Source organism: Macrobrachium rosenbergii, chromosome 42, assembly GCF_040412425.1.
Source record: "Macrobrachium rosenbergii isolate ZJJX-2024 chromosome 42, ASM4041242v1, whole genome shotgun sequence".
Classification (NCBI taxonomy): Eukaryota; Metazoa; Arthropoda; class Malacostraca; order Decapoda; family Palaemonidae; genus Macrobrachium; species Macrobrachium rosenbergii.
Window position 1 is genome coordinate 41593822 of NC_089782.1, and position 22500 is coordinate 41616321.

General features: G+C 33.6%; 1 protein-coding gene and 1 long non-coding RNA gene across 6 annotated transcripts in view; one reads left to right on the top strand and one right to left on the bottom strand.

Annotated features, from left to right (window-relative positions):
• Positions 1-22500, top strand: part of LOC136828328 (metabotropic glutamate receptor 8-like) — an 811414-nt gene that overhangs the window by 450618 nt on the left and 338296 nt on the right. For all 5 annotated transcript variants that reach the window (XM_067086216.1, XM_067086217.1, XM_067086218.1 and 2 more), the window contains one exon: positions 6780-6959. In XM_067086216.1, the coding sequence (XP_066942317.1) occupies positions 6780-6959 (180 nt within the window). The remainder of the gene's footprint in view (positions 1-6779; positions 6960-22500) is intronic.
• LOC136828329 (uncharacterized) overlaps positions 1-22500 on the bottom strand; it is a 342392-nt gene that overhangs the window by 43945 nt on the left and 275947 nt on the right. The window lies entirely within an intron of this gene.

The window sequence follows — 22500 nt, forward strand, 5'->3', positions numbered from 1 at the left end:
ATATACTGAAAAGGTCTTCGCTCTTTCTTCTCTTCGCGTTTGTGATGTGGGATGATGTTTTTATTTGAGAGTAATTATATTATGTAATTATATTAAGTCATGACGTTATTCCCCTGATTTTCCTTGTGGTGACAATGAGGGAGCGTGATGTCAAACTTTATTTGATTCGTAAATGAACTACACACAAAAAAAGGTTTTTCTAATTTGTCATTATTTTTCTGCATTTATGCTTCGACGTTATTGCTCAAAATAATGTTTCTCTACACGAACAACTTCACTCCTTGTTTTCCTTCGTTTAGCAAACGCCAAACGGCCCCGTAAAACACAAAGTTTTTTTTTAAAGAAAAACAACTTCCTTTCTCTGAACCATAGCTCAACCTTCAGTGCGATTTCCACCTCTACACTCAGTCGAGTAACGCATTATCACACGGCATTAGAACCCGGCAACCCACGCTATCACAAATTTTAATTTCATTTCAGTCGCCAAACTAGAAAAAAGGAAGTCTGGATTCTCATCTCATCACGCGCCTCATTTGCCCGTCTCGTTTCGCTTGATAGTTTCAATTGAAATGTCGTAACGGGAGAGTTTCTCTCTCAGGGTTAAATGCTATTATAATCAGTCGAGTCAAATGTAATATGTAAACTTTTTAAGGTAATGGCAATTGCATTTTCTCTCTCTCTCTCTCTCTCTCTCTCTCTCTCTCTCTCTCTCTCTCTCTCTCTCTCTCTCTCTTATTTTTTAGTGTTCGTTAAGGACTGAAGATAATGTCTTCTTTTACCTGATAGTTTCAATTGAAATGTCATAACGAGAGAGCTCTCTCTCTCTCTCTCTCTCTCTCTCTCTCTCTCTCTCTCTCTCTCCAGGGTTAAATGCTCTAATGATAAGAGTCAAACGTAATATGTAAGCTTTTTAAGGTAATGACAATTGCAGTTTCTCTCTCTCTCTTATTTTTTAGTGCTCATTAAGGACCGAAGATGATGTCTCGTTTCACCAGATAGTTTCAACTGACATGTCGTAATGGAAGAGCCTCTCTCTCTCTCTCTCTTTAAAAGTGTTCGTTAAGGACCGAAGATGATGCCATGCATCATTTTCATTGGAAGCACTCATACGTAAGATTCAATATAAGCTTAGAAAATGTTTATGAAAAAAATCATGAAAATTATTTTCTATTTCTCTTGTTCTGCAAATAAATGGAAAATTTACTAGATGTGAAATTTCTCCTACATAGGAATAAAATTCACGAGAGAAGAATAAGTATTTGTAACTTATACATTTCTTTTCGGTTCCGGTCAGCAATTGTTTTGGGACATAATAAAATCTTAAAGCCTGTTCTTTAATTTCTGATCACTGTTTAATCAACGAGCTTTTTTTGTTTAAGTTTTTACCTTTTTATTGAACTTCATGTCGAATATCTTTAGTATCAAAAGCATTCACTACTTAAATATATATATATATATATATATATATATATATATATATATATATATATATATATATATATATATATATATATATGTGTGTGTGTGTGTGTGTGTGTGTGTGTGTGTGTGTATAACTGAATCACGAAAAATGGAACGTGATGAATATATATAAATAAAGACAAAATCCACGAGGGAAAGAGAAATAATGGGGTGCTGCAAGGCCTTTCGACTTATAGTCCTTTCCTTCGTGGATTTTGTCTTTATTTATATATATATATATATATATATATATATATATATATATATATATATATATATATATACATTTCCATATAGCCTCGAAAAAGCCAAAATAAGAATAATTTATTTTCACTATTTATCGTATTTCTGCAATATTTAAAGAAACTATGACGTTCATTGTTGTAAAACAAGTTTAGCATATTTTTAATAAATGTCACTCACAAAAGTGTCATCTACAACAAAAGCGGTTATATTACAGCCTCCTGCTAAAGGATTGGAGATTCCAGTATTACCAGATTAATTCAGATTAATTCATTGGTACAGGAATGTTTTCCTTAACAATATTTATTGTTCTTTCTATGAATTTTATCAGTATTTTAAATAATAATTAAAATCCTTGGAACAGTTATAGAGGTCAATCATCCTGTTAACATAAGAATGAAAGAACTCTGACATTTAGTTTTGCTTATCATACCATAAGCATGTAATATATTAATAAATAAAAAATAAAAAGATAATTCAATACAGAAATATATAATTAAATATACAAGAAGCCTAACGATAAAAAGAATTCACCCAAAATAATGTCAATAAATTAATGATAAAATACAGAAATAAAATAATAAAGAAATAAATAAAGAAATAAATAAATAAAGAAATAACTAAAAACATAAATACCTAAATAAAAGCAATGAATCCTGTCTTCCCCGTATAAAGACAAAGAATTCGACCAAAAACAATGTCAAAGAATTAAGGCTGAAATAAATAAATAAAGAAAACGTAAGTAAATAAAAATAATGCTGGCCAAATAGTATCAATAAATTAAATATGAAACAAATAAATATATAAAAGCAACGACGCCCCCTCGGCGCCTGGCAACGACAAAAACGAATTCGCTTCAAAAAGAAAAAACATTCAGCCATTAAAAACATCTCATCACCGTAATTGAAGCCGCTTGCGACAACCGAAAATGCCAGCTGGCGGCATTCCATCGGAAACTAAGCATCTTTCAGGTGGCCACAATGACGGGAGCGTTCCCCCCGAGAGAATACATATAGATTCCCGCATATCAAAAGCTTCAAGCGATGTACCGCCGACCGCGCCACGGCCATCAAATTTGCATGAAAGGTCATTAATTCCGCAGAGATTACATTTCCATCAAATTACTTCAACGAACACAGTTTCACAAACACTGCCGGAGCGTCAGGAGTCCTCCTCTTCCCCAACCTCCTCCTCCTCCTCCTCGTGGGGGGGAGGGTTGGGGACCTCGCCGGCAGACACAACCCCAACCCCCCCCCTCCCCTGGGGCGGCGACGCTTGGATGCTGTTATGTTATGTATTCGCGTGCGTCTGTTTGTTATGTAGTCGTTGGTGTCTCTTCGTTTGTTTGTTTGTGTCTTTGTTTGCTTGTTTGTGTCTTCGTTTGTCTGTTTCTTGTTTGATTGAGTCATGATCTTGAACTCAGCCAAAGAGGTTGGACTCAGGTTATGCAATCATCCGTTTGTTTGTTTGCCTGTTGCACGAGTCTCCATAATTACCTCCGTTGACAACGAAGTTGGACGGAAGTTATGTATTCGACTCTGTTATATTGTTTAAATGTATGGTATAAATATCTGCTATATATTGTTTAAATGTAAGGTATAAATATCTGCTATATATTGTTTAAATGTATGGTATAAATATCTGCTATATTGTTTAAATGTATGTTATGAATATCTGTTATATATTGTTTAAATGTATGGTATAAATATCGGCTATATTGTTTAAATGTATGGTATGAATATCTGCTATATTGTTTAAATGTATATTTTAAAATTCTGTCATACTGTTTACATGTATGTTATTTATTAAATTGTTTAAATGTATTCTTTAAATATCTGTTTTACTGATTGAATGGATGTTTCGATCGTCCGTTATAATGTTTAAATGATTGTTTTAAATGTCTGTTATATTGTTTACATGAATGTTTTCAATGTCTGTTATATTGTTTAAATGAAAGTTTTAAATGTCTGCTATATTGTTAAAATGTTTTCTTTAAATATCTGTTATATTGTTTCAATGTATGCTATAAATATCTGCTATATTGTTTAAATGATTGTTTTAAAAAATCTATTATAGTGCTTTAACAAACATCTTAAATGTCTGTTATATTGCTTAACTGTGTTTTAAATATGTTACAATTAAAATGCATGTTTTAAATGTCTGTTACAATATTTAAAATTACGTTGTCTTGTTTAACTGATTCGTCTGCCATATCTCCTTTGAAATCTTTAATTTCATCGCTGCAAAACGAAGACGCACAAAATAATTTTCATTTCCAAAACATTTTCCAATAAACTGATCGACACTGATGTCGAAAAAAAGATTGAATTTGACAAATAATAAATAAACACTTCGAATCCCTAGACGTATTGGTATTGTTACAAGAGCTCAATTAATATACGCCGACACACGAGTCTTTTATCAGTTTGTTCACTCGGGAAAAGCAATGAAAAGGCTACGCAAATGAACGCCTGATCTCTCAATGGCAGGAAAATAATACAGCTTTTGTCTTGTTTCTTTTGCACTGCGTGTAGTCGTCAAATTCTCTCTCTCTCTCTCTCTCTCTCTCTCTCTCTCTCTCTCTCTCTCTTGAAATCATTATTATTCTTAATGATTCTCTTTCTCTCTCCTCCATCTTTGAAGCTTTGTTCTTTTAGAGAAGCAAGTATTAGAATCAGTACTACAGGTGACACTAAATTTCTCTCTCTCTCTCTCTCTGAAACCATCATTATTCTTAATGATTTTCTGTCTCTCTCTTCCTCCCTTGAAGCTTTGTTCTTTTAGAGAAGTAAGTATTAGAATCAGTAAAACAAGTGATAGTAAATTTGTCTCTCTCTCTCTCTCTCTCTTATATATATATATATATATATATATATATATATATATATATATATATATATATATATATATATATATATATATATATATATATATATATATATATATATATATATATATATATATATATAAAATATATATACATATATGTACATGTATATATATACATAATACATATCGCAATTTGCTTTATATTCCCATTCCCTGCCATTACCCTGGATGCCAAAGTGCTTTTAACAAGCCACAAGTTGGAATGACTAATCTTCTTAAGATCTGATCCTCACAGCGCAACTTAGAAGGTTGTTCGTAAGATTATATTCCCGGTAATCTGTCTGTTGCATACAAAGGCATGGACGCATGGATGCTCATATCCTGGAAGATATTCGGTACTTATTTCCTATATTAATTGCATTAGCATGCTCTTTTCTTAATCAATCTTAAATAGCCTTATCCATTTTATTCATTTATTTGTTTTTAATTATTACGGTGGCTGGTTGGCTGGTTTGGGTTAAGACGGCCTTATGTCATTATGGGTCACTGACTAATGGCGGAAAGTGAGTGGCAGAATTGCACTTAATAAGTTTATTATTTATTTATTTATCATTTTTTTTTTTTTTGTCAGGGAGGCAAGAAAGGTTATGTGTGGATTTTAAGGAAACTTCGACTTGAAGGGGACCCTCCCAAATGGATTTTGGGAGAGATAGGAATATAATTTTGCGGGAGAGGGGTTCTTGTGTGGGGGATTAGATGCTTACCTTGGCGGAGGGTTTTGGTTACGTCTATTCCCTTTGAATACGGTGAAATGATCACTTACATCTACAAGTTTTTGCAGTATTATTCCCACTAATTACTTTCATTTATCACAAGCCACACAGAATATAAGGTTTTAATGGACGTCCTGTGCCATGAGAAACCCTCTTTTCAAACGAGGCAAGTTGAATCATTAGAGAAACGCGGAGATAGATAGTGAATTCCAAATTCTGGAAACGAATAGCGAGGATAATGAATTAAAAGAGCTGACTCTCGAGTTCCTGAGTTTTATTTAATAGCTATTTGATAATGAAGCAGAGGAATACAACGACAAGAGACGGGAATTTAAATGCAATAAAAAAAGTTATCAGGAACAGTGTCCAAATTAATGCCTGTAGAACAACCAGGTCACTTTATGAGCTAATATCTATAATTTACAGAGATGAATTTCATATTAGAACAGGTTTTCAGATATGACGGAGTACTCGGCAATTTGTGACATTAATCTTTTATTTTCTTGCTTTTTTATACTCTTTCATTATCTTTTTTTTTTTTTTTTTTTTTACAAATTTTACCCAGGATCCCTTCATTCAATTGGCAGCTGCTTCTATGCTATTCCAACTCAACAGAAGCCTTCAACTTTAATGCAAATATTTCATAACAATATATATTTTCAAATATTTCATGACTTATTTCTTTTCCTTTCGTAATTTAGCATTAGGTTCTGTGCTATCCCAAGCAAACATAATGCTTCAGCTGCAATACATATATTTTGTGACGTGGTCTATTTCTTTACAGCATGCTAATTGATCCTAACCCATCACAATTAAGCAAAAGTCCCTAAATTTAGGGGTAGTATCTTAAACACTTCTTTCCCAAGCAAAAGTCTTCAATTTCAAGACAAACATTTTAAACACTTCTTCCCCAAGCGAAAGTTCAGTTTTGAGACAAATATTCTGACCACTTTTTTCCCATGCAGAAGTATTCAATTTTAAGGAAAAACATTTTGAACACCTCTTCCCCAAGCAAAAGCATTCAGTTTTAAAGCAAATATTTTGAACACTTCTTTCCAAAGCAAAAATCTTCACCTTTAAGGCAAACATTTTGAACATTTTTATCCCGAGCAAAAGTCTTCAGTTTTAAGGCAAATATCTTTAACACTTCTTTCCCGCAAAGGTCGGCAACTTTTTGTACACTTCTTTCCCAGGCAAAAGTATTCAATTTTAAGGGAAACATTTTCAAAATTTCTTTCCCAAGCAAATGTATTCAGTTTTAAAGCAACATTTTCAACACTTCTTTCCCAACCTGGCAACTGGTTCAGTGCTATCTCTCTTACCAGATAGACAATCATTTTTCACAACCGATGAAAAGTCTTTAATTTTAAAGCAAACATCTTGAACACTTCTTTCCCAACCGGGCAACTGGTTTAATTCTATTCCTCTTAAGCGGAAGCAATTATCTGATCTCTTTCTCTCGTTCCCTTGCAGATTCCGCAGATCAGCTACGCCTCCACCTCCACGGAGCTCTCGGACAAGTCTCGGTTCGAGTACTTCAGCCGCGTCGTCCCGCCGGACAACTTCCAGGCGATGGCCATGGTGGAAATGGTACGCGCCCTCGACTGGCAGTACGTTTCCACGCTGGCTGATGAAGGCGACTATGGTGAAAAGGTAAGGAGTCTGTGCGTGTGTGTGTATGTGTGTGTGTGTGTGTGTCTGCTTCTTCGAGTGGCGGAAGAAGGAAACTGTCACGAATTTGACTTTGTAGAGACAGGAAGGGGACGTAAAGTAGTCTAACAGATTTAGCATAACATAATAAAAGAACATTATATTTTGGCCAAAGGCCAAGCGCTGGGACCTAAGAGGTCATTCAGAGCTGAAAAGGAAACTGGGAGTAAAGGTTTGAAATGCGTAACAGGAGGAAAACCTCGCAGTTGCACTATGAAACAATTGTTAGAAGAGGGTGAAAAGTAAGATGGAAGAAAGAGAATTTGAACGGAGGTAAAGTAAAAGAAGTGAAAGGGGCTGCAGCTAGGGGCCGAAGGGACGCTGCAAGGAACCTGCAGTTAACGATACTGGGTCACCTTTGGTGACGAAGGCAAATATGGAGAAATGGTACAAAATACGTTTGTAATTTTGTAATTATTTTTTTTCTATACAAGTGGCGGAAGAAACGTGTCACAAATTTGGCTTTTGAGAGATTTGAAAAGGGAATTTAAAGTAGATTTAGCACATCTAGTAATGCCGGCTCATCTTAGGTGACTGGAGGCAAATATGGTGAAATGGTACAAAATACGTTTGTAATTATTTTTTTTAACAGAAGTGGCAGAGGAAACCTGATACGAATCTGACTTTTGAGAGATCTGAAAGGAGTTCTAAAGTAGATTAGCAAAGCTAGAAATGCCGCCTCATAGGTGATATACGTGACAAAGACAAGTATGGTGAAATGGTACAAAATACTTTGGTAATTTTTTTTTTTTTTACAAGTAGTGGAAGAAACCTGTCACATATTTGACTTTGTAGAAATTAGAAGGGGGATCTAAAGTAGATTTGCATAGCTAACAATGAGGCTCGTCTTAGGTGACGAGGGCAGATATGGTGAAATGATAAAAAATACGTTTGTAATTTTTTTCTATACAAATGGCGTAAGAAACCTGTCACAAATCAAACTTTTGAGAGACTGGAGAGGTGATATCAAGCAGTCTTGTAGTGTTAGCAAATACAGTGGAACAGTAAAAATTAAGTGCGTGATTCTCTTTTAATTTTTGGTTTCGCTACGTGATTTTAAAAAAACAAATACTTGAACAGATTAATCTGCAACCCGAGGAAAACAAGCTGACCACGCCCATCACGGCTAGCTTTAATTTCACACAAACCATGAAATGGCCGAACAAGCAAGCTATAAGAAGGGATTGTGTAAATGAAACAAATAGTTTCACATTCACAATAAGGCCCATTTTCCAGGAATCATTCATCAGGAATGATATTATTCTTTTGGAAGGTTCGACTCGAAAGGTTCTCTAAAGTGATTTACCAAGCTGATTTCCGTAATATTTACAGTTCTTATCATGTTTACATTATTTTTATACACTATAGGAGAATATTCTTTTGGCTTATTATTTGCGCAGGAAGCAAATAGTATTATTTGTTGAAATACGCATTTTCGATGATTTGACGGAACTATATGGCAAAACATCATTCACCCCTTAAAAACAAAATAAAAAAACAATATCAGTAACTTACATGAGCTGAAGTACGTAGACTAGACATTGCGTAAAATAGACACTTCCAAGCACAATCGTGCTTTGTAAAACGAAAGTAAGTATGTAAACAGATATTATGAAAAAAGAAAAACTAATTCTGATTTATTAGGTAAATATATATATATTTATATTTATATACATATATATAATATACTGTATATATAATATTATATATACAAATACACACACAGACACGCACACACACACACACACTCCATCGTTTCTCTTTCCTTCGTGGATTTTGTCTTTATTTATATATTCATCAAGTCCCATATTTTTCGTGATTCTTTTATACATACATATACATATATATATATATATATATATATATATATATATATATATATATATATATATATATATATATATATATATATATATTCAATACAAACTCTTCCAGACGTTGTGACGTGTAAAGGATATTCATTTCCGGTCTCGAGTGCAAATAAGTTTAGAAACCCAACACTTCTTCTAAAAGCCCGGTAATATCCTTTAGCCCTGGAATATCTTCCAGTTTAGACTTCTGGAATATATTAATATTTATGGCATGCTAATTGGAATTACCCACAAGAACCTTAAAATTTAAAATTATTATTATTATTATTTATTATTATTATTATTATTATTATTATTATTATTATTATTATTATTATTATTAATATTATTATTATTATTATTATTATTATTATTACAGTGATGACCAGACATTTTAAATTATTATTATTATTATTATTATTATTATTATTATTATTATTATTATTATTATTATTATTATATTAATACAGCTTTTTCACCAGCATTTAATTACTTTATTGCCTTCTCTCTGCGTCATATAATCTTCTTTTCATCACCGTTTACTGGTATATTTTAATAGTAATAATAATAATAATAATAATAATAATAATAATAATAATAATAATAATAATAATAATAATAATAAAAGGAAGGAGACCTTTTCTGAGGGCTGTAGCATTGAATATAATATCTGTCTCTGGCATTTAATTTGTATAGTCTTCTTTCTGCGTTTTACAAACTTCTCTTCATTAGAGACCAGTTGGTATCCTAAGGTCATGTAAAGATGTTCTGTTAAGGTAGTTTTATTTCCCTTCACGTTTTTTTTTTAGTTAAAAAAAGTGGATGAATTAAGATACATGTTACAGCTGTCGTGTCGATGGAAACAAAATTGCTGTAACACAGCATCTCTACATGACCTCAGGAAACCTAATTTACAAGCTAAAAGCGGATGGAAATAAGGGTGTTAGACACATGTAGAGGATTCTATACAAATTAAATTTTGTAGAAACAGGTATTGCAGTATATTCAACGCTATGCCCTCAAAGAAAGTCTTCTCCCTTACAATATTATTATTATTATTATTATTATTATTATTATTATTATTATTATTATTATTATTATTATTATTATTATTATTATTATTATTATTAGCAATGTGTTAACATTCAAGTAAAACAAACCAAAGGTCATAAACTTGCTAATGACAATTTTCATGAGGATGACAATAACAGGTAAATTCTGTTAAATTTATGAAAGTTTAATGCACAAGATTCTTTTTAAATGACAAACAATTCAGCAGTTATGTGATAACAGGGATACCTGTTAGTTCGTTTTTAACCCTCTACTAGAGGAAATATCCTATTCGAATAATAATAATAATAATAATAATAATAATAATAATAATAATAATAATAATAATAATAATAATAATTCCCCATTACCTCTCATTCTCAACCTATTCATCGGATACAAAACAAAACAATAAAAAAAAAACAATTTAATTCACTATTTATTTCTACAAGTTTATAAAAAAAATGTGCCAAAGTTTCTCCGACGCAATCGAGTTTTCTGTACAGCAGTTACAGCGTATAATCAAGGCCACCGAAATTAGATCTGTCTTTCGGTGGTCTCAGTATAATGCTGTGTGAGCCGTGGCCCATGAAACTTTAACCACGGCCCGGTGGTGGCCTATCCTATATTGTTGCCAGAAGAACGATTATGGCTAAATTTAACCTTAAAATAAAAACTACTGAGGCTAGAGGGCTGCAATTTGGTATGTTTGATGATTGGAGGGTGAATGATCAACATACCAATTTGCAGCCCTCTAGCCACAGTAGTTTTTAAGATCTGAGGGCGGACAGAAAAAGTCCGGACAGAATAAAGTGCCGACGGACAAACAAAGCCGGCACAACAGTTTTCTTTTACAGAAAACTAAAATTGGCCACGTATTACCTTTCACGGTAAACATCACTTCAGAGCACAGCTGCCTCCGAAAAAAGTCAAGGAAACAATAACAATAATAAGAGTAAGAGGGGCTTTACTCTGAATGGTGTTACGCCTCACTGACAATGGTGTTTTTTGGTAACAATTTGTATTTGCCGGAGTGTAACAATGCGACTACTACTGCTAACATTTCTATCACTTTTAATGATAATAATAATAATAATAATAATTTATTTTTGCCATTATTATTATTATTATTATTATTATTATTATTATTATTATTATTATTATTATTATTATTATTAAATAAAATAAACAATAATAAATAATTTGCATAAAACTAGCAATGGCCCATTACTACTACTACTGATAATGATAATAATAATAAATTATTATTATTATTTTTATTATTATTATTATTATCATTTTCATGAAGGTAAAAGCAGTAACAATTTCCACGCAACAAACAATGAACCATTTCTCCTAATACCACTACATGTAATAATCACGATCTAAAGTTCATGTATTCTCTAGACCTTGGTAACAATAGTATATATAATAACAATAAATTTCAATCATTACCACAATCATAAAATCAAAAAGAAGAACACCCAGCAATACAAGGGCACCACCGCCCATAAAATCCCAGCCTGGCCATTAACGCCGCCTACAAAGCGTCCACCCCGGGAAATGGGAAGAATCCCATTATCCTAAGGCTGATAAGGCGTCCGGTAAGGGAGGATGTCTTTCTCTCTCTCTCTCTCTCTCTCTCTCTCTCTCTCTCTCTCTCTCTCTCTCTCTCTCCTCATTATCTATCTTTCATTCTCCCCCCACTCTCTCTCTCTCTCTCTCTCTCTCTCTCTCTCTCTCTCTCTATTATCTATCTTTCATTCTCCCCCCCACTCTCTCTCTCTCTCTCTCCTCCCCTCTGTCTCTCTCTCATTATCTATCTTTCATTCTCCCCCCCCCTCCTCTCTCTCTCTCTCTCTCTCTCTCTCTCTCTCTCTCTCTCTCTCTCTCTCCCCTCCTCCCTCTCTCTCTCTCACACTCTCCCTCTCTCTCTCTCTCTCTCTCTCTCTCTCTCTCTCTCTCTCTCTCCAACGTGCTCCGAAACAAGCGATTAACTGTGGAGGCCATTAGATTCCGCACCTAAAACACCATTCAAGAGGGCATTCATTCTCGGCCTTCCACCCGAAATGGAAGATGCGTTTCTTTTTCGTGAGTCTGTGCGTGTGTGTTTATGACTGACCCGAGATCGATCCCGCGGGAGGTGGGACGACTTGGGTCCATTTCCGGAGATAGCCTTTGCGCCTCCGGCAAATTTTCTTTGAAGATTAGATTCAGCTTCTTTAGTGTGTTGAGCGAATTATATTTGAGTACATGTATATATATCAATATATACACATACATATATATAAACATAAACATATATACATATACATATATATAAACATATATATACATATCCATATACATACACATATATATATATATATATATGTACGTATGTGTCGTGTGTATGCGTATATATGTATATACATACATGAACTAAGAATGAACTAATTATATATGTATTTAAGGGGTATCACTTCCGGTAAAATTCTTTTACATAAATCATGTATTCATATACATACACTCTTGACTGACTGGCAAATCGAGTAATACAGCGAGAGTCATTAATAAACGCATGATTTAGAGTAATAATAAAACAGAGGCATAGAGTAGGGAAAGGAAATGTCTCAAGAAGATTTGATCTTTCTGTTGACTAAACCGTACTGGTAAGTGAGTGAATGATAGACAACACTCGTATGAGCTGATGACTGGTAGGTTGCCACGGCGCGAAAATGAAACATCCATACTCACTGGCCTCAGTTATGGTTTGTATAAAGAAAAAATGGATTAGACTTATCTCAAACTTCAACGATAATTGAATTTGAGGAGAAATACCACAGTTGCTGCAACTGGTACTATACCACTTATGAAATTCTGTAGCGATATGAAATTCCTTTGAGTGAGAAAGTCGCTGAAAATATATAAGTAGTTCACACCAACGAATTCCCTTGTATTCTTCAAGGAATTAAGATTTATGGACAACAAACAATAGCATGAATGGATCAGCGGAGGATGAGAGAGAGAGAGAGAGAGAGAGAGAGAGAGAGAGAGAGAGAGAGAGAGAGAGAGAGAGAGAGAGAGAGAGAGAGAGATTCTATCACTTTATTTGCTTTCAATCTGTGTATTAGTCTAATACCAGCAACACTGAGGATAGATCAATTCAATATCAGGGTAAACAGAGAGAGAGAGAGAGAGAGAGAGAGAGAGAGAGAGAGAGAGAGAGAGAGAGAGAGAGAATCATTCCCTCTGCCTGCAATTCCTGAATATTCTCATCTGGGGACGAAGACCTACAAACACCTGAGCAATATTAAGAATAGATTAGCGAGAGAGAGAGAGAGAGAGAGAGAGAGAGAGAGAGAGAGAGAGAGAGAGAGAGAGAGAGAGAGATGGTGAAAAAACCTAACTGCCTGCCAACAGCTGAGCAACATCAAGAGAAGATCAGGTAAGGATCAGAGTAAACAGACAGACTGACAAGCAGACAGAGAGGATGAATGATAAAGGCAGAAATAGGAATAATAGCGAAAACAGTTAAACCATTTACTCTTGTATGTTAATAAAAAAAATACTTTGAACGTATCACGCATTACATTCTTTCACATTCTTCATAAAGGTCACTTGACTTATTCGTTTTTACTCACGTTATCTACTATATTCAACGCTCTTAGCGGAACCTTAACACAATAACGGCATAAACAAAACGATCTCTTGTGTAAAATTAAAAGAAAAAAATTGAAAAGAAAAGAAAAGGTACCTCGTCGTTTCCAGCAAGGGCAATGCGGTTTCTTTGCGTTTTCATATCGATTTCAACACCTCTGCTCTCCATCAGCGCGACTTGAATCCAAACGCTGAATGAACCTTGAGGATTATTAACGTAACTCTCTCTCTCTCTCTCTCTCTCTCTCTCTCTCGCATAAAAAATGTCAAATGGTATGAATTGAGTTCTTACACCTCTGTTAACGCTGGTAAAATCTCTCTCTCTCTCTCTCTCTCTCTCTCTCTCTCCCTCTCCCCTCCCTTCCCCCCCTCCCCTCTCTCTCTCTCTCTCTCTCTCTCTCTCTCTCTCTCTCTCTCTCTCTTGTGCTCTGAAACAAGCGATTAACTGAAATTATTCAAGAGGGCATTCAAAAGAGTGATCCGCGGGAGGTGGGACCCATTTATTGTTTTATTGTGTGTTGATCCTTTTATATACATATACAGTTTTATAAACCAGTGGCATATATATACAATATACATACACACATATATATATATATATATGTACGTATGTGTCGTGTGTATGCAGAAACTAAGAATGAACTAATTATATGTATTTAAGGGGTATCACTTCGGTAAAATTCTTTTACATAAATCATGTATTCATCCAGCTTGACTGAGGCAAATGCAATACAGCGAGAGTCATTAATAAACGCATTTAATACAATAGAGGCATTAGGGAAAGGAAATGTTTCAAGAAGATTTTATCCTTCTGTTGACTAAACCGTACTGGAAAGAAATCAACACTCGTATGAGCTGATGACTGGTTTGCCACAAAAATGAAACATCCATACTCTGGCCTCAGTTATGGTTTGTATAAAGAAAAAATGGATAGGACTTATCAACGATAATTGAATTTGATCAGTTGCGTGACTATACCACTTATGAAATTCTGTATATGAAATTCCAAACGCTGAATGAACACCAACGAATTCCCTTGATTCTTCAAGGAATAAAGATTTATGGACAACAACCAATAGCATGAATGGATCAAGTGGAGTGAGAGAGAGAGAGAGAGATTCTATCACTTTATTTGCTTTCAATCTGTGTATTAGTCTAATACCAGCAACACTGAGGATAGATCAATTCAATATCAGGTAAACAGAGAGAGAGAGAGAGAGAGAGAGAGAGAGAGAGAGAGAGAATCATTCCTCTGCTCCGCAATTCCTGAATATTCTCATCTGGGGACGAAGACCTCAAACACCTGAGCAATATTAAGAATAGATTAGCGCATGAGAGAGGCCTGAAGAGAAGATCAGGTGTATCAGAGAACAGCAGACTGACAAGCAAAAATGTCAAAATAGGAATGGTACCATTTACTCTTGTATGTTAATAAAAAAACTTTGAACGTTCTTACATTCTTTCACATTCTTCATAAAGGTCTTGACTTATACGCTTAGCGGAACCTTAACACAATAACGGCATAAACAAAACGATCTCTTGTGTAAAATTATCTGAAAACATTCACAAAAGAGTGAGGCCAATTTATTGTTTTATTGATCCTTTTCATACAGTTTTCCAGTGGCAGTAACTATGCAGAAACAAGGGTACCTCGTCGTTTCCAGCAAGGGCAAGAGGTTGTCAAATCGATTTCCTTCAACACCTTGAGTTCATCCATCAGCGCGACTTGAATCCAAACGCTGAATGAACCTTGAGGATTATTAACGTACGCCGGTGAAATCGCTGTTCTCTCTCTCTCTCTCTCTCTCTCTCTCTCTCTCTCTCTCTCTCTCTCTCTCGCGGGAGTGTATGATAGCCACCAAAAAATGTCAAATGGTATGAATTGAGTTCTTACACCTAAGCTGTTATACGCTGGTAAACTCTCTCTCTCTCTCTCTCTCTCTCTCTCTCTCTCTCTCTCTCTCTCTCTCTCTCTCTCTCGGGAGTGTATGATAGCCACCAAAGAGTTGTCAAACGGTATGAATTGAGTTCATACATCTAAGCTGTTATACGCTGGTAAATCTCTCTCTCTCTCTCTCTCTCTCTCTCTCTCTCTCTCTCTCTCTCTCTCTCTCTAGAGTTGTCAAACTGTATGAATTGAGTTCATGCACCTAAGCTGTTATATGCTGGTAAACTCTCTCTCTCTCTCTCTCTCTCTCTCTCTCTCTCTCTCTCTCTCTCTCTCTCTCTCTCTCTCTCTCGCGGGAGTGTATGATAACCACCAAAAAATGTCAAATGGTATGAATTGAGTTCATACACCTAAGCTGTTATATGCTGGTAAATCTCTCTCTCTCTCTCTCTCTCTCTCTCTCTCTCTCTCAAAACCATGAAGTCTTGGTAATGTATAATAGCCAACAGCAAGCTTAAAACGGTATAACTTGAGTTCAAACACCTAAGCTAATAGTCAAATCCCAGCAAACTCTCTCTCTCTCTCTCTCTCTCTCTCTCTCTCTCTCTCTCTCTCTCTCTCTCTCTCTCAGACTATAAAATCCAGGAAATTATGAGGCAACTCCAAAAATTATTGACCAAAATGACCTAGGTAATGAGTCAATTTGGGTAACTGATACTTCCACTCCAGTGTCTTTTGACATTTATGGGGTCATTGAACTATAATGCAGAGCTGCACTTAACGAAGCGACCCGCTGTTTTCATTAGTAATCTCGGTCGCAGCTCATAAATGTGTCTGTGCCCCGCAGCGGGGGGTGGAAGCCCCCGAAAAAACAAAAAAAAAATTGTTCACAGGTTGTTATATTCAGCAGATAACACGCACGTACACGCGCACTCACACACACACAAACACACATATACACATCCACACACATGTATATGTGTGTATATATATATATAGTATATATATACACACACATACACATATATATACATGTATGTATGTATACGTATGTATATGTACGTATATATGTATATATATACATATATAGCAATTAACAGAAATGTTTTAAGCATTCTTATTCAAAGGGAAACCGACCTTTGTAATGCAGGTTCCCATAAATATTTCTATCACCTGTAGGGGACAAAATAATTTCTGTTACAAAATGTATTTTACAATTATCGTAAAAATTTGTATGCTTTTGTATCCAAAAAAAAATGCTTCTCTTACTTAAACAATTACTCAAAAACATTTCTGGCCTCTGTAGTGGAGAAAAAAAAACAGGATTTTTTTTTTTTTTTTTTTTTTGGTGCAAAGTTTTCCAGGGGTAAGAATATTTTGTTACAGCCACTGTCAAAATGGCGTTACCAGTTTTTATCTATAAGAAAAAGTTTCTTTTCTCGTTTTTCATAAATATGTGACCTGCGGCAGCAAGAAAATTTGAGTAATTTTTAACAGGGGATTCTTGCATATCTGTTATAAAAATGTTAAACAATTTATCCATAAGAAAATTACTCTTGTTTTAAAGCTTCCTTAAATTTTTTATAGGCTTTTTTACTGTAAAAATTTTATTACGGGTGGAACTTTAAAACATCAAGCGAAGATGCAATGCATTACTACCCTAATGCTATTCTCCTTGAAATTTAATACATTTATATCTATTTATTAATTTATTTTTTTATAATAAGCGAGATCTCTTCTTTCTGTATTTTACTTCACCTCCTCTTACTTCTTCCTAATGAACACCACATTCTTTGGAAGCTTTGCTGGGCTTATTCCATATGAATATGGTTCATCTACTGAATAATAATAATAATAATAATAATAATAATAATAATAATAATAATAATAATAATAATAATAATAATATAATCTATTCCAAGATAAGTATCTCTCTGATTTTTCTTTTAATTTACTTTTAATACAAAACATATTCATTTGACAGCAGACGTTATCAGTTCTTTGCCAAGAATATATTTCCTTGCTCATAAATATATGAAGAGTTTTACTGTGGGTTGTGAACTGAGAAGAAAAGTTACAAAACTTGTTCTACCTGCAAAAATTATCTCCTTAATTAAGACAGGGTTTCCTGCGATCTTTTACGCCTCTAAAAAAAAGACTTTCCAGTAATTACTACATAATTTCCTACATGGCGATACCAAAAAAAATTATAATTAAATTAGTTTCAACAAAAGTGATGGAACACAAGTTTGTCGTTCCTTTACGTCAAAAAAAGTAACTGTCGTTTTTTTTATTTTATGCAACACACCTTATTTTTTAAATTACAATAATAATATCAAAACAATTTATTTTAATGAAGCAGTAAGAATGTTTTGGTAATTACTACACGAAAATATTTCGCATAAAAATAAAAACAAAAATTACAGAAAGACAGAAAGAGAGAACATCCCCACTCCCACATCGTGAAACTTGAAAAAAATAAATAAATAAATAAAAAAAAAGCGCAGCGCAATGAACAACCCAACAAGCCGCATTCCGTGCCTAATTAACATTAGCGAAGCGATAGAAACTCGGACGACATCGTGGCCCAAATAAATGAGCGAAGGACGAGACCCGCCGAAGCCTTTCACAGTCCCACGATCTGGCCTCCCCGAAAGAAAAAAAAAAAAAGCTGGCCACGAAATCCTCAAGATTTTCGCCATTAAAAGAATGAAAGCACGATGGAGGAGGGAGGTGTCTAGCGGGGATAGGAGGAGGAGGAGGAGGAGGAGGAGGAGGAGGAGGAGGAGGAGGAGGAGGAGGAGGAGGAGGAGGAGGAGGAGGGGGGAGAAGGGAAGAGTAGGAGGAGACAAGATGAAGGATGAGACCAGTGGCAGGAGGAGGAGGAGGAGGAGGAGGAGGAGGAGGAGGAGGAGGAGGAGGAGGATGGGAAGGAAGGAAGGGTATATGGAAGAACAGGAGAAAGATGGGCAAGCTGAGGATGGAGAATAGTGTGAGCAGAATGAGAAGGAAGGATAATAGGAGGAGAGAGGAGAGGTAGGAGGAGCAGTAGAAAAAGGAAAGAAATAGTAGGAGGATGAAGGATAAGATGAGAAGGTGCATGAGGAGTAACAGGAGATAGAGGGAGAGGAAGAAATGTATTTAAATGAAAAAGGATTAGAGGCAGAAGAAAGAAAGGGCAGGAGGATGGGTAGATGACATAGGAGAGATAGGAGGAGAAAAGGGAGGTGAGGAGCAGGAGAGATAAGAGAAGGGATAGATGGAAGGAAAGCAGGACAAGTAGAAGGATGAGTAGGCAGGATACCAGGCAGAACAGGAATAAGGGCAGAAGGCGGTGATGAGACAGGAAGTGGTACAGAAGGAGGACGCAGGTGGTAGGGGGGCGGGGTGGGGGGGCATGAGTAGGATAACGACAAGAATGACAACTGCGCCTGAAAGACCTCTCAGGCACGAGTCTGGGCTTAAGCCAGTCTTAACTCAACGGCCATCCTTGGTTTGGGATGCACTGGAGGACACGAGACGAGTCCCTAAGGAGAGAAAGCGAAGACAGACAGAATAAAAAACGAAAGCGAATGAAAAACTCGTAATGAATTTTGAAAAAGGAAATTTTTGGACTTAAACTTTCCAACGTCGTTCACGGAAAAGTTCGACGCATTGTGCAAATTTGTAGGATAACTATTTAGACTTGAAAAAGAAAGAGAATACATATTTAGACAAAAAAAGAGAATAAATATTTAGACTAGATTAGAAAAAAATATAATAAATATTTAGACAAGAAAAAAAGGAGAATAAATATTCAGATTACAAGAAAAGAGAATAAATATTCAGATTACAAGAAAAGAGGATAAATATCTAGACTAGAAAAAACAGAATAAATATCTACACCAGAAAAAAGAAATAAATATCTAGACTAGAAAAAAGATAATAAATATCTAGACTAGAAAAAAGATAATAAATATTTAGACTAGAAAGAAAAGAAAATAAATATCTAGACTAGGAAAAAGATAATAAATATCTAGACTAGAAAAGAGAATAAATATCTAGAATAGAAAAAAGAGAATAAATATCTAGACTAGAAAAAATATAATAAATATGTAGACTACAAAAAAGAGAATAAATATCTAGAATATAAAAAAGAGAATAAGTATCTAGACTAGAAAAAAAGAGACTAAATATTTAGACTAAGAAAAAAAAGAGAATAAATATCTAGACTGGAAAAAGAGAATACATATCTAGACTAGAGAAAAAAGACAAAATGAAAGACCGCAGATAATTTTACAGCTTGAATGATAACAACATATTAATGAGGAAAAAAAAAAGAAATTTGGAATGAAGTTTGAAAATTTAAAATTTTGAAGAAAAACATTTCAACTGGACTAAAATTATGATTGTTTTAAAGGTTTAGAATAAACATTAAAACAAACCTAAATGAAAACCTCCCAGAACTGTCATAGTCCAGTTTGAGAATAAACTCTTAAAGTTTCCCTACAATTACCTTCTGAAAGGAAAATTAGGAATAATAAAAGCATATTCAAAAATTTTTGTAAAAGTGAAGAATAATCACGTCCACTTATTTAAAAGAAACTTAACCTTTATATTTTCCTAAAGGTCGATAATAAAAGATCGGAGACGTGTACTTATTGCCTCATGTGTAATTATTGCCTCAGAAAGAAAAAATTACAAAATTATAAGTAAGAAAAAGGATCAATTTTAACTAAAATCGCAATCGAAATGTTCCTTTAAAAATAAAAGCATTGCAAAATAACGAAAGATAAATGTACAAACGCAACACCCATCAATATTCAAGGGTATGCAAATTAGCATCAGATAACAGAGCAAACATATATCGAGGTCAGTGGATTGCAATGCGAAAATTATTGAGGTGTTGCATACACAAGCTCAGATTACCTGGAAATGAATGCGATTCAATTCAGTGCGATGATTAATTTTGCACCAAGATATCTGCTGTCCATACATGAACCAGCTCACGCAAAACAGAAACTTTGCATGCGTACAAGTAAGTGCAACACTCAAAAACCACATACACATACATACATACATACATATATATATATATATATATATATATATATATATATATATATATATATATATATGTGTATATATACACATATAATACACACACACACACATATATATAATATATATATATATATATATATATATATATATATATATATATATATATATATATATATATATATATATACTGTATGTATAATATATATATACAGTATATATAAGTGTGTGTGTGTGTGTAGATTTATATATTCGTAAAAGTGTCTAATAACATTTGCAATTAGTTGTGTAACTTAAATTTTACCTTTCATAATAGTAAATGATGAAATAAAATAGCAATAATAACTATTCTATCAATGAAAAACCTGCAATAAATATAAATCACAATGTGTATCCATACTTTTACCCTGTCTGTGTCTGACATCAATGAGTCTACGTGTAATGAACTCCACTTTTTAAAATGTCGTCATCCAGCCCGGGGCCAGCCTCTCTCACCACCGGCCCCAATTTAAGTGTGCAGAATAAAGGTAGCTTGGTCCGAGCTTCAGCACGGTACCTAACGTCCCTAGCGTCGGACTTCAGGTCTCGAACCTTCACGACCATCTCGTATCTTACCGTCCATTTTGATGGTATAGAAACACTTGTGAATACAACAACAACAACAACAATAATAATAATAATAATAATAATAATAATAATAATAATAATAATAATAATAATAATAATAAATTTCGTAAAGTATTAGCAGTAGTATATTAGTAAAGTATTATATATTTAAGAAAGGTAGAATATAAATAAAATATTTGCAAAAGAAATGTGAATTACTATAAACCAGTAAAGCATTTTTTCTGCAGTATCATATTTAATAAAAATATTGCCAAAATACAAACAGAATATCAGCCACAGGAAAACCTGCTTTGCCATAAAACAAAAACAAAAACAAAAAATTCTGCAACTCACGCTCTCTCGCTCCATTGTTAAGAGATGAAAAAAAAAATCTCATAACAACATGAAACTGATGCAACATGAAACGTAATGATGCAATACCCGCAGGCCGTAATGATGTTGCAAACCGGCTTCTCTCTCGTTGAATCAGGAAGCCAGGAAATCTAAAGTTGATTTTCATCTCGCCCATGCTACATTGCCAATGTTCGAAAGTTTTACTTTTATTATTATTTCCTATGTGAAAGATACTCTAATGGATTTATTATTATTATTATTATTATTATTATTATTATTATTATTATTATTATTATTATTATTATTACCTACTTTGGCTAGTGTTCGAAAGTTTTTCTTTTTCATTATTTCCTGTGTGCAAGACACTCTAATACATTATTATTATTATTATTATTATTATTATTATTATTATTATTATTATTATTATTATTATTATTATTACCTATTGTCCAAAGGTTTTACTGTTTTAATTATTTTCTATGTGGAACACACTTAATTAATTAAATACCTGTTTGCCAATTTTCAAAATGTTTTCTACTTTTATTATTTCCTATATGAAAGACTCTCTAATAAATTTATTATTATTATTATTATTATTATTATTATTGAAAGACACTTATTATTATTATTATTATTATTATTTTTATTATTATTATTATTATTATTATTTTTATTATTATTATTATTACCTACTTTGCCAGTCGTTCGAAAAAGCTTTTCTGTTTTTATCATTTCCTTTGTGAAAGACACTCTAATAGATTTTTATTATTATTATTATTATTATTATTATTATTATTATTATTATTATTATTATTATTATTATTATTATTAAAACTTAACTGCCAAACGTAGAGTCAGATTATTTTCAGTTTAAGCATTATTCTTCTTTAATGTAAATACATACCTAAATATATTTAAATTGATAACACACAAACACAATATATATATGTGTGTGTATGTGTTTGATAGTTTTGAGAATATATACCAACACATGGATGACATATTTTTATATATAATTCTATATTAATATTATTTAATGTAAATACATATATATATA